Source organism: Atractosteus spatula, chromosome 21 (assembly GCF_055471065.1).
Source record: "Atractosteus spatula isolate fAtrSpa1 chromosome 21, fAtrSpa1.hap1, whole genome shotgun sequence".
In the NCBI taxonomy this organism is placed as follows: Eukaryota; Metazoa; Chordata; class Actinopteri; order Semionotiformes; family Lepisosteidae; genus Atractosteus; species Atractosteus spatula.
The window spans coordinates 8,198,008-8,218,176 of NC_142726.1; the positions used below are offsets into that span (position 1 = coordinate 8,198,008).

Below are 20,169 nucleotides of genomic sequence, written 5' to 3' on the forward strand. Positions count from 1 at the left end.
TTTAGGTGGTCTAGTGGAGTTGCTGTAGACTATAATTAAGTCGCAGGCAGAATGCCGTTACAAAAATCAAATTGTAGCATAACACTCAACATGAAAAATACTTACATTTAATTGTATGGCTGGGAATGAAGACAAAACCATACAAAGCTACTCACCAAATTATACCCTGAAAAGCCAAGTAAGAGAATTCTACGTGCACATTACTGAAACCCTGAATTAAGCTGTCCATTGACTAAATTCAAAACATTATGGTTGTTTTTTCAACCATAAGTGGCCAGGAAAAAGTGATAAAATGGTGTGCTGCAGAAAACCAGGAACCCCAGGATCCAAAAAAGCTCAATTCTCACCCCAGTTCCGGTTAGGTTCTATTAATCAGCTGTTCATTTAAGTAAAAGAAAATATTGCTCAAGACATTCTCCATATTACCCAGTTGGCAAAAAAAACAGTATGCACAGTACTGTGGAAATCTCTACCCCAATTTCAAGGACATGAGACTCTTTAGGAGCACGACTGACAAATTAAGAGTGAATGCCATGAATTCAGTGTCAATATCAAGAGATCAGTAATAGGAAATTTGCATTTGAAGCATGTAAGATTGTTGGTGCCATGAATTTTGATAAAGCCCTAAACATTTGCTCTTTCAAACTAAATTCAGATGTTCCTTCGCCACCAAAACAAAGCACACTGCTACTCTATTATAATACAGCCTGTGACAGTGCAGAATCAGTTATGACTCAGTTAAGGTCACAGAACACACTTCTAACACAATGCAATTTGGCAACAATGTTATAGAAAAGCATGAAAATAAGACAAAAGGCAGAAACTGAAAATCTTTTGCCCGTAATACTCATGAGGGATTTTCAAAAGATACTTGCAAAACATTTTTGAAACATTTTCACGGTAAGATTCCACGTAGATCTCTTCAAAGAAAAAAGGCACTGTGTTCAAGACCGTTAGGCTTTTATTCTCTTGATTTTTGTGAGATGGTCAACAGGGAATCTGGTACAATAGGGAGCACATGAGGAGAAACCTGAAAAGCACTCAGGAGATCAGTGCCATTTTTAAGCACACATGGCTACAATGCTTTTAGATGGGAAATTAGGTGGAAGTTCCATGAGGGGAAAGAAAATCATGAGGGTAGAGAATTGTTTAGAATACATAAACACCACAACAAATCTGCCTTTTTTTAATCTGTTTAGAAATTCAAAATGTTAAGGAAACCAAATCTTCACCTTTAATGTGCTAAGAATTAGTATTTAAATACTTTCAGAAAATGCAAACTATCCATCTCCCCTTCTTTTCCCAGAAAGACAATGCTATGGTCACATACCTACCTTTAATTTTAGTGCTCACACATGAAAAAATCTTACAGTTCTCAGCTAATTTAAACAGAGAGGCTGCATAACATTCAATCCGAAATTAGCAGGTATGGATGGTGGCTTAAAAAGGAGGAAAGCAAAAAATGTGATACAGGATCTACAAGTGGAAGAAAACCTATAACACCGATTTTGTTTTGCATCACTGTATTTAAACATTTCAACTGGAACTAGAGCAGAGTGTGTACAGTATGAAGCCTTCAAGATTGCACTGCATGTTTTTCTAAAAATAAGCTGTCAATGTTACAAAACAGCTATTTGTGTATAAACATCCTTGGATTCCGTTACCTTTTACAACATTTAGAAAAAATACACAATTTAAATTAAGAGAACGGTGTTTAACTTTAAACCAGTATTAGTTTATATGACTAAATTTACTTGTGGGCATTACAAAGCGTTTCAGGGATAAAAATATCAATATTTGCTAGAACATAACACAAACACCTGTCTTCTTTCTTGGAATAGCACTGTACACAAGAACCAAAAGCCTCCTTAGGTTAAGAAAAAAAACGTAGTTGTTTGCCACCATATTACAAAAAAACATTCTTTAGAAAAGTGTTCACTACATGATAACTGGACTAACATTATTTGAGATGCACAACACACAATTAGACTTTTGTCCGATTTCAAATTTCAATTCCAATTTCGATGCCAATTTCAAATCCGAGTAGTACGACAATATCCTGGTAGGTAACCATTGACAGATAAAATAGTTAACAGCTGCGATTATGTAAGCACCAATGACGACAGACTCTTATTGATCTAATCTGTTCTAACCAACTAGGACTTAATTGAGAGAACAGATATGACAGAACCACTGGGAAATCATGACCATCATATGGTAAATTTTAATGTATATTTTCAATCTCTAAAATATGAATCAGCAATTAGAGTAAAAAAGGCTCAGAACAGATATATTCCTAAAACAATTAAGTCCATGTTGAAGAAACCATGACCTGAATGTTTTAATGGAGATACTAGGTAAAACTGAAGGAGAATTCTTTACATTGTGCAGAATAGAGCCCAATATTCAAAGTCAGAAAGAGTATAACAGACTTCAGGCACAGTAGGAAAAAATAAATTCTAAAAGGGAGAGGGAAAAGTGTTGCGTTAAAGAAAAAATTCAAAGCATTTACTTTAGAACTACAATAGTAATAAAGTCTGAGATAATGGGATTAAGACAGTGACAAAAATAACATTCTGAAAAATATTTCACAAGTTTTAATAGGCATTGCCAATAACAGGGCAAGTTACAGAAACTTAGGATTGGGTAAACTTGGCATAGCTGACGAAGTTTTACAGGGTCTAAGGCAGCTAAAAACGAATAAATCACCAGGTCCTGATATCTTCCCTTAGATATTGCTGAAGCAGTACTCACAGTCTGGCGAGTTGCACGGAAATGAACAATGCACCAAATAAGGCAGGTATACTCTGGACCAGATTTACTCGTGTCACAGGTCAGGTTTGGGAAACGAGCTAAATATAACACTAAGAAAACAATGGCATTTTAAGAGATGGTCTAGGTGGATTTAGAAAGAGAAGGTCCTGTCACATCCCAAGGTTCAGCTCCGTGATCGTGGGTGTAAGGCTGGGTTACATCATTAAAAAAATGGAACTGGGAATGGGAATTCTCAGGCTGTGGCATACTACCGGCTGAGACCTGTAAAAGGTAGGTTGGGAATAGTCCAGCAGGACTTTAATCTCTCTATGACACAGCAAACTCTACAGCATCTTGGCCAGAATCTAGCAGTCTTGCAAGATTGTCAATTGTTTTTTTAGTACGTGTTCACAAAATGCTTAAAAGGGGTGGGTCAGTGGAGTGTCTGTACACTTCTAATTCTCTTACGTTTGCAGGGTTTCCATCTGTGAGCCTAACTTTGGAAAAACAATTAGCCGTTATAAACATTTGAGTATAACAAAGGAAACCGACAGTTCTAATGCAAAAAAAGGTCATCTTCAGTTAACTTACTAGAATTCTTCTAACAAGAAACACAGGAGATAGCTCTAATGCTTGAGACACTATTTAGAATTCTAAAAAGGTCCTGATAAGGTCCCTCATTAAAGAGATTATCGAATTGTTAAAGGAAAAAAGCCCAAGGTAAAATGCACATGCATGGAAAACCGATTAAACACAAGACACTTCATCTTCAGGGTCAGACCCTACGTTTGTGTAGATGTAAGAAGTGGTGTGCCATAGGTATCCGTTTAAGGCCTTTTGCTCTTTCTGATCTACACGGTTTTATAATCTGAATATATATAGTTAGCAAACCAGTTAACTTTATAAAGACAAAAATGGAGAGTGGCAAACAAAAAGAGTCAAGGGAATCAAAAGTACATCAAGAGTCATGAACTGGGCATGAAATCAACATTGATAAGTGCAACATGATCCACACTAGTAGGAGCAATTTGCCATAAATATTGAAGGGAAGATTCTCAGCTGCAGAAAAACTCCCAGATCCCATTCACACGTAGATTCTTCTATGAGATTAAAATTGGGGGAAGCAACAAAAAGCAAATGATGCTTGGGTATGTCAAGAAGCGAGGAATTTAAAACCAACAAGGTAATGCTTAAGATAGTAAGGTTTCACTTAGAATGTTGTTTTCAATTTTGGTCACCATACAACAGAAAAGATGCATCCTCAAGAGTTCAAAGAAGAGCAACCAGAAGAGGAAACACTTCTTTGCACAGAGCTGTGGGCATCTGGAAAAGCAGCTTAGGCCTCAACTTTGGGATCATTTAAAAATGATTTTAACTTCGTAAACTACCAACCAAGAAACACTTGCTAAGTGACCTCCTCAAACCTTTGTTGCAAGAAAAACAGTAGCGTTTAAATTATGCAGATCGTTACTCTCACAAAGGACCTGTTGCCAGAAGTTCATGTGCCTCGCTTTATTTGCCCAGTAGGTGATCTTGCGACCAATGTCATCGTTGATTGCTAGGGACATGCATGAACACCCTGAAATATTTAACAATATTGACCACAAAGCAACATTACCGTATTTAAGAATATATAATCAGCAAAGGGACATACTGACATGTATTTAGAATATTTTAAGTTGATTAGTTAAATTGCGATTTGTCCCTTTTGCTACAACAATCCAGCATAGACTTAGCCCAAGCACAATTATGGCAGAAAACAAAAGCATGTAAACACTATTTTGGTATTAAGAATGGTGTAAGGTGTTGAAAAGATTAAATATGATCAACAGCAATATACTTGTACAATTTTATTCATTGTTGTGCTTACCTTGGGTAAAATCTAAAATTATACCAAATCTGAAGTAAAAGGTGAAAAAATATTGGTAAACACAGACTTATACAATTGGGCAAAACTCACTGGACATCATGAAGCATTTAAAATTGACTTAAATTCAAATCAACACAATCAATGAATAAGGAAGGTCTCAGGAACACAAGGAAACAGATTTTCAGAGCTCTTTTGACACCATGGAAAGTTTTAAGAGCACAGCCATGCAGTGGACATTGCACTGCTGCATACGTGTTTCCAAAGTCCTACTGCCTGTCTCAGCCAGAAGCACGCCTCAGGTTATTGATGCCAATCAAACGTCAAGCATACTGGTGTGGCCGACAGTGACTTCTTCCTAACCCTGCAGATTCCCAATTGAATGGTAAGTCAGCCTTCACCAGGTGTATACCTCCACACCAAACAGAAAACCTTTACATCCTTTCTATGACCTTTTCATGAGTTGGGCGAGAAGTCTGGAATTTACCTGCACACACAGGTCAATATCGGGGACCTGTGTGTGCAGGTAAATCTTTAGAATGTTAAGGGATAAAGAGGAGGAGGGAGGAAAAAAGTCAACAAAGCCAGACAATGTAATGGAATATTTCAATCTTCATTGGTTTTTCTCCAGCTTGTGTACACAGTATTATCAGAGCTCCCCAGGGAGTGGGATAAAGTGACCATCACCCAGCTTTTAACTGTTTTAACATTGTTAACTGCAAAATAATGTGCTTCTGCACATCCACATTTATCTTTATTTACGTGCACATAAGCCTTTAACCCTAAAGCGCATTTTTAATGTTTAGATTCTTATTCTAACTCTATACCCAGAAACCACACAGCAGGGTTCCCTCAAACAAAGAAGCATTTTTTCAGCACATGGTAACGTCTGTCTCCTCTATCAATGGCTCAAATGTTACCTAGATTAAAAAGCTTAAAGAGGAGAAGGTGAGGAAAGGAGAAAGTGATGGTGACAAAAAGAAGCAACTTCTCTGGAGTTAGGAAACAAAGCTCTCACATATTCATACGTTAAGATCTATACAATGTTGTTGCTGGTGCAAGGTTCTTTTGCACTAGGCAAACCGAACAGGTGGAGGCTGCAAAACTGATTAAACTGTCAACTCCCCTTGCCAAAAGGCAAAATTTGCCTTTCTGCTTAAAAAATAAAAAAATAAAACTTTCACCAGTCCCACAACTGTAGCCTCAACTGTTAATGTTGACATTTCTTGTGAACACGATGTTCCCAGAGTTCATGAGGCTAGGGATAAAAGGATAGATCTCACGTCCTTGGCGTCCATCAATCCCCTATCCGATGGTTTCTGTTCTTCCCGCATTTAAAACCCACCGCTGAACAGACAAAACTAAGCCGTCTCTGCAATGTATTCCAGCCTGTTTTTTATCCCCCAAAAAAAAGATAAAAATAAAGGAGATGTTGGAAAAGCCGGCTCTCGGGGAAAAGCAAAGGAAGGGCAGGGGGGAGCAAGAGAAGTTGGGCAGTGTTCTTGTTGAGAAGCTGGCGTGTGATCTCTACAGCAGGTCAACACGGCGGTAGTACAGCAGGTAGGCCGTGCGCTCCGCAGACTGCTTCGTCACAAAGAACTGGTTGATCACTTTCACTGCCTGGTCATCAATGCGCAGCCAGCCATTAAGACCAATATGGAAGACGTCCGTGGTGTAGTGGCCGCCGGTAGCACTGTTCCCATGGTGATAAACAACTGCAAGGAAGACAAAGATAACTCAAGCAAAAGGCACACTGGAACTTTAATGGTAACCATTCACTATGATGAAGTTCAACCCAGTGCAATTATGAAAAGGCTATACTACAGATTACTTCCAAGCTATCTAATGGAGCGGATTTCACATCGAACCTGGAATGTTTTATTTTTCTTTGTTTAATATCCCTTGGGGTTTACACAATACAGCTTTAAAACAGAAATTTACCTCAATGTGCGTTTGGTAAAGCACAAGAAAAATGTAGATTACGCTTTCAGTGTCTGAAAAGGGATCCTTTTCTGCTGCTCGAAAAAAAATGCCACCGAGTAACATTACAATAAGCTCAGTTTCGGTCCTGTGCGCTAAAAGCAGACAAGGCAAAACGGACCAGGCACTCTTGCCACGAACGGAGTCCTGTGTGCTCATTACAGCAGAGCTATTAAACACACTGAACAGCCACAGTTGAGTTCAACAGTACATACTACTGACACTGGGACAGGAGGTCCTGTAGTCAGCAAATCTTCAATATTGACAATCCTACTGCAAACCTACTAGAAATCTTTTCACCTCAATGCAGCAAGTGGTCTAGCACAAGGGTATAAATAAGCTTATTTTCATGTGACTATGTAGCTCTGTAAGTCTATAAAGGAATGAATACTTTCACATGCCCACCTCACTCTAACACTGGGAGAGAATTTCTCACCAATAATTTGCTACTTGATATGTAATAACTAATGACTTACAAAAGTACAAGCAACACCAAGTATTCCAAAAGCATAAATGACAAATCTGCATGTTACTGTCACCAATTAAAAATGTGCAATTCTGAAAAGGAAACCAGTGCAAATCTGCACAAAAAGGTGAATTGGTTAATCGCTTACTAAAAGACAAATGTAGCACCGACATATGTTCTGAATTGCTTCAAACATCCTAGATTTCTTTACCAGAACAAAGTAATTAGAGATGGCATCTCTCTGAGATGAGCAGGAGACTCTCTTTGTTTCCACCAAAACAAACCCCTCTCCAATCAGATTTGTAGTTTGGAAAGAATGATGCGGTTAGGCTTAGATAAGACTTTTCTAAAACTATAAACACAGGAGCAAACTATGGAACAATTATGGTAACGGTGTTGCAAACGAAGTACAGTGTGTGACGTGCGGTATTAAAAAACGCTTTCAAAAATACTAATTGTTATAAGCACTAGATCCTTAAACTACATGCTGATTGTAATACTTTCCCCATAGTGAATAAAAGTTCCAAGACCAATCAAGGGCTAAATAAAATTTGCTGTTGGCTGAAGCTCTTGGAAAATGTATTGGATTGCTACAGTTTCCAATGGATACCATACCGTCAATATTCCCAAAAGAGACTTTTGTTCAAAAAGGAACTAAGATAATTCAGTTCTCAAGATAGCTGGATGAAGCAAATTTAGATGTGGTGTATTGAAAAGTGTATTAAGGCATGCATGAAGGAGATGAAGGGAGTTGGTTCTAATGAAGAAAATTACAAGCTAAATAAGTTCAAATATGCCGATAAAAGGAAGATAGGAAAAGGTGTGTGCAAGACAAACTGCATATTAAAAAGTTAGTATATTAGTTTCTTTTAACCTAACATTTAAAAAGAATTTAACTACACAATTCAAGACAGCAAAATTGTCAAATTATCTAGAGTAAAGGTCATAACTATTACATAAGTGACAGTAACTAGTATTTAGTAATTTTTGAGTTGAGACATGCGAGAACAGTAATCTGTTCAGTTTTTCAGAAAAGCAATGCTAATGTATCCTTAAACTTTTTCAGCCCATACACACCTCCCTCCTAAACTGCAGAGGTATTACAAAACTAAAAGAAAAAGAGGGATTGCAACCACCTTTTCAGCTTTTATCCTCCCCTACACCTCTTTTAGTTCATTTAAATTCATGGTCATCAAGTCTAATGTCTCTGCCCTCTTCCTGCCTTTGCAGGATTGTAAGAGTACTACAATATCAATAAGAAAAACTGCACATCAGCCAGAAAGTACATATGCAGTTTCATACTGGATTACAATCACACGCAATCACGCAACAGTCTTTTTATTTTCTTGGTTTCTTTGAAAATTGAACTCCATTTTGTAATCTGCACTCTAGTATGTGCAACCATATCATTAGCTAGAAAAGCATTTAAATTTAATCAAGGTTGTGTAATCTGGATTAAACTAATTTTTGGCAACTCGAGTCAGCCTTCCAAACCTCAAACATAAATCTCAATGTTTATGGAGTGAAATATTGATAACTGTGACAAATACAACACCCAAAGTATTGAACAGCTCCTTACAAGATTCAGAAACATCAGATAATACCTGATTTGCTGAACTGGAAGAAATAATTGAAAGTCCTGCAGCACTAAAAATTATTTTGTATTCTTAAAGGGTGACATAACTGAACAAAAATGGGTAACACCCATTCTTTTCTACAAAGGATCCACACTGTACAAAATTAAAAAAAACTCAATTACACCTAGCTGGTGTAACACAAATTCACATTAGACTTCTAGCAGTTGCAACAGATATGTGAAAAAACCATCAACGTGCATTTGACTAGCATTCTATAAAGTCTGATATTAGGACTGCTCCATTTTATGGTGGCAGCTCTTTATACCAACCTGTTATGTTTAGCTTAGAAGGCTGACTAAGTTCAAAATGTGAAACATTCAAATACCAGAACAAAAACAATGTTTGAGCATTTTTTTCAGGACAGGAAGCTTTGGTCTAAGAATTGTTTAGACACGTAAAAACATACTGTACCTGCAAAGAGCCTGTATGTTCTTTGGCCTTTGAAAATTTTGCCGCGAACCCCTGGTGAAAGGAGGTCTGAAAAGGTAACAGAAGAAAAACTTAAATGCTAGAAACCTACTAAAGGTATGAAGTCTTCAAAGGAAGTCTGAACCTATCAGGTTCACAACCTTGCACGGGCAAAAACACAATCAATACAAAATGCAAAAAAGATGCCAATGTGGCATTACAATTAGTGCTGAGGTTCTCAAGGCAGCGTGAAATTACAGGGAAAAGTGGCCAGGGAGACGTTCAATTTTCAAATAAACAAGCACACCGTGCTTGAAATTATTTAGCACAGTAGCATAAGCAGGAACAGTTTGCTGTACAAGACAGATACCTGGAGAGTTACCTAGGTACAGGTTGAGCTTTACGTTCATGTGTGTGAGTCTAGGTCATATCACGCCACTAGCCGACCACATCTGGCTAAGTACCACTACTCGTGGAACCCTGGCCACTTTATCAAACCAAGAAGCAAACACAATGCTGTTTTTCTGATGTTTGTTCTGAAATCTTTATAACATTTCGGCTGTGGGAGTCTTCTTCAGGTGTCTGACGGGGTGAAACCCGAAGAACGCTCCACAGCCGAAACTCTTTTCTTCTCTTTTCAGCCTTTACCTTTACTTGCTCCTTTGCAGCCTAAGCATGCTGATGCAGCTCCCTATTTGAACTATTAGGGTTAGTGCCTGCTACTCAAAGTTACATATTCAAAGACATTGAACACACGGTTAATTGTATACAACTGGCATAGCAGCATATTCTAAATTCTGGCAAAGTGACCCAAAAGGCAAGAGGAACTACAAAGGGACTAACACCATATAAATATTTCCAAGCAATAGTGTTCACAATCTGTCAGCTGTAAACAGACTAATACTGTAAACATGGGCAAAAACAAGATTAAAACGTATTTTTGTACACACTCTGAATTACACATCATTCTGTAGAGACATGCTATTAATAGCTGAAGATTTTGCATAATGTTTTCTCTGCAGAGAAAAGGGTGTCCTAAGCCACACCAATCAATTTTGGCTTACTGGCTGTGATAATGGTCACTTATGTGCAAGAATCTGATGGAAGCTGATGATACACCACATACAATTTAGTGGTTTCATCTTGGACTTGACTAACTGGGGGGGCACATTATTTTGTCAGTTAATTGTCAAGAATGTCTTTATAACAGGCTACATCACCTATCATCTCAGTTACTTTTACTGTACATTAACCCCTTACTATACGAGCAACTGCTATCCGAGTTTGTGTTTATACACCATAGTAATTCCTGTCTATTAATTTAACAAGATTTTCGCTATTGAAAGCTGGCCTTATTTTCTAGCTTTTTTCCAGAAAAGGAATTTATTTTATTCCATTGTAGTTTTTTAAAATAAAGTCTTGTGTGTGTTAATTGCATATAGCAAAGGATAACACCTAATGTATACGCATTCGCTGATGATAACGACGTAACTACTGTACCATAAATGAACCGGAGTGTTTTCCTATTGTTCAAGCATCAGCTAATGCTTTTAAGCATGATACGTCAATAACTAACCATGTTTAACAATTAAACCATTAAACGATGTTATTGTTTACTTAGGTACCACTCTGTACTATATTAAGGAGAAATTTGGATGTCTAAGGAAACATTTTAGAGTTCTGTAACCAATAAGATTATAACTGAACTAACGGGCATTTTATTTCTGTTACACGAGTTTTCACCTTACTAGCAGTTTTCGAGGAACAGATTAAGCTTGTAGAACAAGGAGGTTCCACAATAATCTGAGAGGTGAAGGATATGTCAATCGAATACCTTTACTGATTTCCAGGTCTACGGGGTACTCAATGTTCTTCACCAGCTTCTGGCACCCTCCCGTTTTCTCATAAACAAATCTTTTGAGATGCAGGACCAACACAGGTGGAAGTTCTTCCAAAGTCACTCTCCGACTGATCTCAATCTGAAGGGGGAGGAAAAAAATAGGTATTTTCTATTTGCTTATGCTCCTAAAGCACATTCCAGTTTCTTAAAATTATAATGCAGATAAACGGTTTGAATTTCAGCCTTTGGCTTCACACTGAACTTGAGTAAGCAATGACAAAAACAAACATGCAGTTCTGTCTCCAATGCTGCTATCGCAATTCAGCGCTTCACCTCAAAGTCCTCCCACCTCCTAGCAGTTAAACTAACAACGCAGACTTCTGTGCTTCTAAAGCAGTTCACAAACACAAACCCCGCACACAAGCTGCAGCTAACCTGGGGCTGCCTTACAAATATAAAATTTAATCTGCAATTTGTCTAAAAGTAGGAAAAAGCATGAAACTCAGTTCATTTAATTTCCAATCACCTGCTCTATGGCAAACTCAGCCTATCTGGATTTGGCCGTTATTACTTCATCTGGGCTTACTTACCCACAGGTGACAAATGAGCAAAGGCAGACAGACTTCTCTAAACTGCCCACTCATTGAGGCACTAATCTTTTGCTACAGGCTCTATAATGACCTACAGGTGCATCAGCACCAACTGAAGGAGAGTCAACTCTCGCTGAGATGACAAGCCTGCAGAGGCACTTGGGACAAATCACAAGTGATAGAGCTTTGCCAAGAGTCCATCTGGCATCTGCACTTGGGGAACCCTGGTCCCAGCCGGCTTGCGATGTGTCAGGCTCAAAACATCGGAAGCCCATGAAACCCCATTGTGCGAGGCCCTCCTGCTAGCAGTTGTTTAAACTTTAATACAACTTCATTAGTTGCATTCAAGAAACCATCAAAAATGCTCAATTTAATTTAAACCAGATGCAAGCACAATCTTGCAAAACAGCAAAATCGTTCTATTGCCAGATTTTTAATTAAATATTTGATATGAAAAAAATCTCAGGAAAATGAAGATGGAAGCAAAAAAACACTGTAAGGACCACAGAAAAATGTGCAGCTGGCCTCCAGATGTTTCCCTTATTTATTAACAGTTTTCCATGCTCCAATGACAGATTGAAAATATACCCCAGACTGAGCTCTGCTGGCAACCTTATTTTTTCTTACTATAAGGTCACAAAACACATACACACAATTCTAAAGGATTTGCTATCCACACCTCTTTTCCTAGAAGGGTTTAAGTACAATAAGGCGCACGGCTGGGAAAAAAATTGAGATAAGTTCCAAGACAAATATCTGTTTCCAATTTCTGGAATAAATAGGCTTCGAAAAAAAGTTCAATTGAACTTCAGGTTAAAATACACTGTGGAAAACAAAAAAAATGCATTATGCAGAAAAAAATGGTACCCGAAATACGAACAAAAGGGGATTCTTATGGTTCATACATGCTAAAGTGTTTCAGCAATTCCCTAATCCTAGTAAAGGATGGGTAAATTGAACACTTACCAGATACAGTAATCCCTTGCTATATGAGCAACTGCTATACAAGTTTGTGTATGAGATGTAACAATTCCTGTTTTTTCATTTAACAACCAGATTTGTCACTTACAAGCTGGGCTTTTGGGAGGCACTGCCAGATAATTAATCTGGAGCGCCCCTGTGCCATTCTGTGCCTTTTTAAGGTGAAGTCTGGGCATTTGAGGGAACATTTCTGAGTTTCTGAATCAATCAGAGATTATAAATTGGAAGTCATGGGAATTTAATTTCCGTTAGACGGGTTTTCAAATTACGAGCAGTTTTCGAGGAACAAATTAAAACTGCATGACAAGGGATCACCGTACTACATTCCCCATTTCGCAAAGAAATAAACACTTTAATATGATCGGAAACATGCACTTAAAACAAAAGGGCAAACAACATCACCCCTTCCCCATATGCAAACTGTACTTAGATCTCAGAAAGTGAATCACACACCCCTGCTGGAGCGAGGGGGAAAGAGATCCTGATCCCCACCTCCTGCTTGGTTTTAGTGGTGTATCCCTGAACGGATTCGCGTGCCACCAAGGTCTCCAGGGCCTCCTGCACAGTGCGGATCTTTTCAGACTGGATGTCCAGCTGTAGAGAAAAGAAAGGCTGCAGCGTCGCCGACTCCTTCGAGCTCTGCTGGTAGACCACCGACCTAAAGGACAGAACAAGCCTTCTGCATTCACTGATGACCGAGAGGGTGAGGACAGAAACTCGCTAACAAACCTAGGTTTTGCCACTAGAACACACACCAAATAGCAAAGCGCACAGGGACGGCTTGAAGAAGGGGACCGACTGCACTGAAAGCAACCTCCCCTAAATACAGCTTTTAGGCAATGCTCAGTGAAAGAACAAGAACTTCATTCTCTGAAAACTCAGATTCATTAAAAAAAGACCCCCCCAAAGCTGCACGGGAATAAAACAGGCTTGAACTGCCAAGCTAATTACTTGCAATCACCAGAATGAGATGCAATGTTGCAGAAATTGAGAAAGGATAAACTTACCCAACTTTTCGGTTTTGTGGTATAAATTTAAAACAATGAATAATTACACTAGGCATGATGGTGGTTTTTCAAAGAATTAATTTAGCAATCCACAGAAGCAGTGCATATTAACCCAGCCTGACCGCTTTTGTGATATTCCATACCAATTGTTTCCAATTTTAGTCTTTTCATTAGTCTGGCTCAAGACCACTATGCTGTGAGGCCTAGTGAATTACAAATAGCTAAGTTCTGCAATATATCCATATTAATTCAGATCAAAGGTCCTGTGAATCTGAATGCCTTTGCTGTCTTTTCTTTCCAACATATTAATGGCATAGTGTCATGAGACTACAATGTTTAAATCCAATTAACAGAAGATGTGTGTAACACAGAGTGGATGCACATGACTCAACATACGACATTTTTAACTTTACATAAAGATTCCATGCATCCTATAATGAAATTCTAGTAATGGAAAGTTCACACGAGATGCATAAAAAGCAATGTAGAGAGATCCTTTCTGTGGAAGGACAGCACGAAGTACGTGTAACATGGTCACCTCCAGCATCTACCAGGACTCCCACTTCAAGCTCGGCCTGGCTTTATTTTCACAGACATGGGGAGACCTCTGCATATCACCTCACGCTTTTTTGAGGAAAACTGTTAGCAACCCAGACTGCAATCATGGCAGTGAAGCAACTGAGTAATTTTATTAGATTTACTGTGCATCTATAATTTATGAACAGTACAGTGAAGGGTAATGAAACATGAAGTATATATATGTTAAAAGTAAATTCTCCAATGCTTAATTTAACATTTTTTGTAAAAGTATGCTACATTTGGTGTTTATTCTAATAATGGAATTATAAAATGTTTTTTAGAAATATCATGAATGGCAATTGTGCTGACACCACAGCTAAGAAGGGGTTGCTTTAGGCTGGTGTAAAATTTGGGTTACGTAAAGAGTTGCGGAATGATACCCTCACCTAAATCTGGGAATGGGCATATTATTGGAATTGAATTAAATCTGAAAGTAGTCAAGCAATGTACTGACCAATGAACTTGATCACAGGTTTTCTTTTCAATTTTATTATAAACATGTGCTACGTTTAGGAAAACATTAGTTCTCGAATTTCCTTTTGTGTATCGGCATGCGTTTAGGTTTCTACACTTCCAGATCTTTTTTGCAAAATCTGACGTCTGATACACCGAGATGACTTCCAGGAGTATTAGAGACTCAGCAGGACACTTAAACGCTTAGACTTAAACACTAAACCATGCAACTGTATACTCCATCTGCCTTTTCTTTTACCTGATGTGTCCTCCGAATATGTCAGTTATGGGAGTGCGAATGAAGTCTGCATGGCGTGTTACTGAGCTCTTGTTTCGGGGTCCAACTTGTTCCCACTCATCTTCGCTTCCATCTTCCTCCTTCTCTGCGTTTTCCTCTTCAGCTCCTAGCTGGGGCTCTGGGCCATTTAATGTGGAAACTTCTGTTCACAAGCATCAAAATCATCCATAAAAGTCAAAATGAAACTTCAAACCTCAACTATGACTGTATTGTGCAATCAATTTGAAATTCTGCAGCAACGTGCGTCAATGCTACAAGTGGGCAAGCACGAGAGCACTGTGAGAAATGCTAGGCACAACTTCACAAATCAACAGCAGTCACATTTTGTGCTCTTACCAAGTGTGCTCATACTATACTTGTGAAAGAAAAAAATGCCATTACTTACTTTCCTCTTGTGGTGCAATTAGCTTTTTCAGGGCCAGCATTTCCTCATGTAGTCCATTCAAGATAAAGCCCAGGTACTCCTCCGCATCCTCCTGACGACCCTGAGGAACACGCATGATAAAGAATATCTTAATTAGACAGAATAATGATTGCAGACTTTCCGGGATTAAGCAAGACAGCTACTGTAATAATAAATGGCAGAGCTGGTATACTTTACTTGCACATACTTTCACCCAGCAGGTACAGACAGAACTCATCTGCACGGACAGGTAAGTCCTCTAAATGTGCTAAGACAGTGCGTGACATCTCAATGGAACACAAGAATGGAAGCGTCATGGTATGTGATGTGGTTTCAAATCCCAGAGTTGCATGGTTTTAAATACCAGAGTCGATGAAAACCTGGAAGTACGAACTACTGATGTAGACATACGACATGAAAGCTTGGCTATAGTCATACTATGTTATAGGAATTGGCATCTGTCCAGGAAGCATGCCCTCCAGTGAAAAATACATAGCCAATATAAAATGTCATAACTGATTTCAAAATCTTAAGCATAACATGAAAAAGCTGTTAAGACCATGGCTTGCTGCCTTAAGAGACTTTATGAAATGCTCAGATAATCGCTTACCTTCTCTGAGAGACTAGACTTTATGACTGTGAGTAGTCTGTAGATATAAGTGGGTTCAAAAGGAGCTCCTGGTCGAATGTCTTTCATTATTTTGTCTCCAGCTGCTACAGTACATAAAAACACAAAACAAACAAAGACACTACTTAATTATCAGCAACAAGTAAAAGAAATATATAAAATTAGTAATTCAAGGACCTACCTTGTTGCTTTGCCTTAGAAGGGACAGGCATATTACTGAACTCATTCACAAGACGGACACTGCAATATAAATTGTAGTCTTAGTAAGAAAAAATTCAGACTGTTGCTCTCTGTAGTTTTCAAACATTCCTTCAGACACCATAGGTTCTTTTATTAAAAATTATAACTAAAAATTATAATTAAAATTATAAAATATCAGTCAATATCGATAATTATCACGGTAAATGTAAAAGAATTATTTCTTTCAAGTTTAAAGACAGATTTTTTCTCCTGAGTGAAAGTTGAAGAAACCAGACAGTTAACTGGTAAATTAAACAACTTTTAATTAAACAGCAGAAACATTTAATAAATCTGTTAGCTGCCCGGTCTGCAATATGCACGCGCACTCGCGCAGTATTTTGTGCGCATGCGCATATCATGCTCAAAGCATAAACATATATATCGAACATTTATCGCACTTTTGTTAAAATTATATCGAGGAAAATTATCGTTATCGAATTATCGCCCAGCTCTATCTTGTTAAAGACCGGCTGAAAAATGCCAACATTCACCCATGTCTCGGAAGCTGTATCATACCACTTCTGGCTTGGATGTCCTTATTAAACCATACTGAGGGCAAAAAGTTGACAATATGTATGTAGTACCCCCATTAAAGTTTTTTTTTGGAGCTATCACTTCAAAAAATGTTAAAACATTTAAAAAGAAGCACTTTTGATTGAAAAAAGCTACTCATTCAATGTTTGCGTGCAGACTCTAAGTGGTGCAGCAGGAAGGACCTAAATCTTAGCAAATAAAGTCAAGAGAACCTCCAATCATTGTGTACATCAAAAGTAAAATTAAAGATACACATTTCAAGCTTGCTTTGTTATTACAACTCCACACCAATAGCTTTATCATGATCAAACATGAGAGCTGGAACATTCAGTACTTACAAGTTGTCAATCATGGGAGTGGAACTGCATGGCCGCTGTGTCTCATTGAACATGGGAACGGATTTCATCAGGTGATACATTGGTGGGCAAGCAATAAGAGCTTGCAGTGTCTTAGGGATAGAACGTCACAGAAAAACAACTTGAGTGCTGTCAAAATCCCTGCCAAGCACCATAAAAATGCCCCTGGCATGACAATTATTCCATCAACTACTCTAAGAACACCCAGTGTTAAACATCACATATGATCTGTGTGTTAAATACCTTATCTAAAACAAAGGAAATGTCTTTAGAAAGCACTTGAAATGACTTGCACCTTGGGTAAGCTCCTGAAAAGACCTTTTAACTCTTGCTGAGCAATTTTAGTTCATGCTGGGTTTACTTTTCCTAAATGCAGACAAATTCCAAAAGCATCCAGGAAATGCTGCAAAATAACCATAAAATGCCAAATTCATGCAAAAAGTATTAATATTCTGGGTCAGCTGTATTGTGAAAAGATTTAGAAAAGGTGAAATATACAAAGTCAATATCTAAACAAACCTGCAAGACCCCTATCCTAAGCTGTATTGTCTGTCCAGTTACAAAAGTACTCTATAACAATTATAAAATTAAAAAAGCCGTCATGACAAACAGCAGCTGCCAAAGACACTAGCTTTTAAGATCAGTCAGTGGTCACTGACATCCAAGCAACCAATCAACCAACACATGTGACAGATACACCCTTGAGGTCCTGCCATCAGCTACCCACACATACAAAAGTAACAGAAGCTGGTCCGTACAGGTTGTGTAATGAAAGAGTTAAAAGAATTTCAGTTAAATAGAATTGAGTAATAATCTGTAATACTGTTGTGAAATATTATCTGGTCTCTAGACTGGGACACCTGCTCCCCCTCAAGGTATAGAGTTCATTTCCTATACAGTTCAAAGTCAATGAACAGAAAAAACTGCAAGTAATCCTACTTGGCAAATGAAAAAGTTTCCTTAAAGTTTTTGATGACATTTTTGCTGTACTCTAACCGTACTATTAAGGTATTATTCACTTCAACATGAACTTTAATTCCAACCTGAGTTACGAGGGAACAACTATTCTAGTATCAGACCTTGTAGTTGTCAAGAGTTTAATTGCAAAAAAAGAATACCACCCATATGTCATTAAAACCCACAATCTTCTGAGTGAAGAAACACATAAAAGGATACAGCGTTGATATAGCACCAATTCCCCTTGTTGATCAGTCCTCTGGGTTGCAAAGACACTGGTTTGTGTATCAACTTGACATTCTCTATCATTTCTGAGGATGTAAAGAAATACAACAATGAAGTTGAGTTTCCCTCCTATTTACACTGAGAATAACACTGATTTTTTCATGCTAAACAGAACAGAGCACAGGAGTTCCCAAACAATATACTTTAGAAACCAATGTCACAAAGGTAAATCCTATGAGTAAAACACAAAGGTCCTAAAAGTTATAATATGAACATATTAGTTATTCCTTTCTTGTGCAACAGTCCATGCTAGTACAAACATTTGCAGCTTTGACTTTTTTAAACCTACACATTAGGAAACAGGATTAATACACATAGGACAACATACAGAGAAAACACAAATAGCAAAGTCATACTGCAATACATTTTCTCTGTTTTACATAGTACACAGCTTGCTTTAATGGGCCACACATCACGATTGAAGCAACACCCAAAGTTATAGGACGTTGTCAAAATCATTTTAACCACAGTGCACAGTGGTTAATTAATTATAATATTAATTATAAACTCACTGGCCAAAATATTAGAAACCTCCAGTAAAAAAGTTCTCATGGGCAGGTGCTGCTATGGTCGGCCTGAAGAGCATAAAAATATTGTCCTTCCACCACTTTCATTGGGGTGGGCCAAAAAAACCTCCAGATGTCAATCCTGTCTTAAACTGGTGGGAGGCACAATATACTCCCATACATTTTTCTCACCAGTTAGCCTTAAATGAAGATAGCTGGTCTAGAACACAGTGACAAATATAAAAACGGTCCCATTCAAGCTGCTCATGAACTCACAGAGGCCCAATGCATTAGATAACGCTTTTCTGATCGGCGAGCGTACAGTTGATCATTTTGTGGAAATTCTATACAAAATTGTGGCTTCAAAACATTGCTACACTTAAGTGTTGCACTTAGTTTGACATAAGAAACAAGTCCAGGAATAAAAAAAGACCATTTGTCACCTATGCACATTCAGTTACTGATGCATTAAGAGAAATAATGCAATCACAGAAGATGCTAACTTGGGGCAACCATAACATTAAAATCTGAACTGTCATCAAATCCCCTTATTACCAATATCCAGATCATGCATCTCCAAGAGCGTTTTGCTACTACACCTCATCAGATTAGGAAATCCTGGCAAAAAGCATCCCAAACAGCATACAGCTGTTTTAGACCAGCCTCGAATACAACAAGAAGGCATTGCTTTCTTGATTAGTGGGGAATCAAATCAAACCTTGCATTTGATCAGTTTGACATTCAACAGGTTAAGTCACTTCATTACCTGTGCCCAATCAACTCCATCTACGTGATTTAGTGCTTATATAACAAAGTTACTCAGACATGTCATTAAAAATTAATGAATCAGTCACTCAAATCAAGTAAACAATATCCAAACTTTGTTCCTTTTTTAAATTAATAAAATAGATATTGATGCTCACTATGCATTCCATTGTTGGATATTTGATGTTTTATTTTGAATTTCTCTTGAAAATGACATACATTTCATTATTAAACTATAAGGCCACACCCTCTGTAAGTGTGCAAAACAGATGTTTTGTTGTGGACCAAAGAGAAAATAACCAAATAAGTGTAGAATTCTTAAATTCTAGGTTGTTAAACTACTCATTTCAGCTTTCAAGTTAATCTGGCAGTCCTAACACTGACTAAAACTGTCGGGAACAAAAAAGGGGAGAATACAAACTGCAAACAGCACTTTATTTAGTAGCGTCCTGAAATTAATAGGATATGATAAACTAAAAAATAACATCTTTGTTCTCTCTCCAGTAGATAAGACCTAAAAAACATCTGGCAAGACCATACATTAAGGATGAAAATCAAATCTTCATCCAAATGAAGAGCCAATACTACCCAGGACAGACAGACTTGACAAACAGCAGGAAGCCTTCAGTTATCAT

General features: G+C 37.9%; 1 protein-coding gene across 12 annotated transcripts in view; it reads right to left on the reverse strand.

Annotated features, from left to right (window-relative positions):
• Positions 1-943: 943 nt before the first annotated feature.
• Positions 944-20,169, reverse strand: part of usp10 (ubiquitin specific peptidase 10) — a 36,673-nt gene continuing 17,447 nt past the window's right edge. For 3 of the 12 annotated variants that reach the window (XM_088938825.1, XM_088938829.1, XM_088938822.1), the window contains 10 exons: positions 18,198-18,289; positions 17,004-17,113; positions 16,073-16,131; positions 15,874-15,977; positions 15,246-15,345; positions 14,822-15,002; positions 12,977-13,181; positions 10,947-11,091; positions 9,116-9,181; positions 944-6,336 (listed from right to left, as the gene is read on the reverse strand). In XM_088938825.1, the coding sequence (XP_088794951.1) occupies positions 6,149-6,336; positions 9,116-9,181; positions 10,947-11,091; positions 12,977-13,181; positions 14,822-15,002; positions 15,246-15,345; positions 15,874-15,977; positions 16,073-16,131; positions 17,004-17,113; positions 18,198-18,289 (1,250 nt within the window). In that variant the 3' untranslated portion in view covers positions 944-6,148. The remainder of the gene's footprint in view (positions 6,337-9,115; positions 9,182-10,946; positions 11,092-12,976; positions 13,182-14,821; positions 15,003-15,245; positions 15,346-15,873; positions 15,978-16,072; positions 16,132-17,003; positions 17,114-18,197; positions 18,290-20,169) is intronic. The other 9 variants (XM_088938831.1, XM_088938828.1, XM_088938826.1 and 6 more) reach the window with 6 other exon arrangements.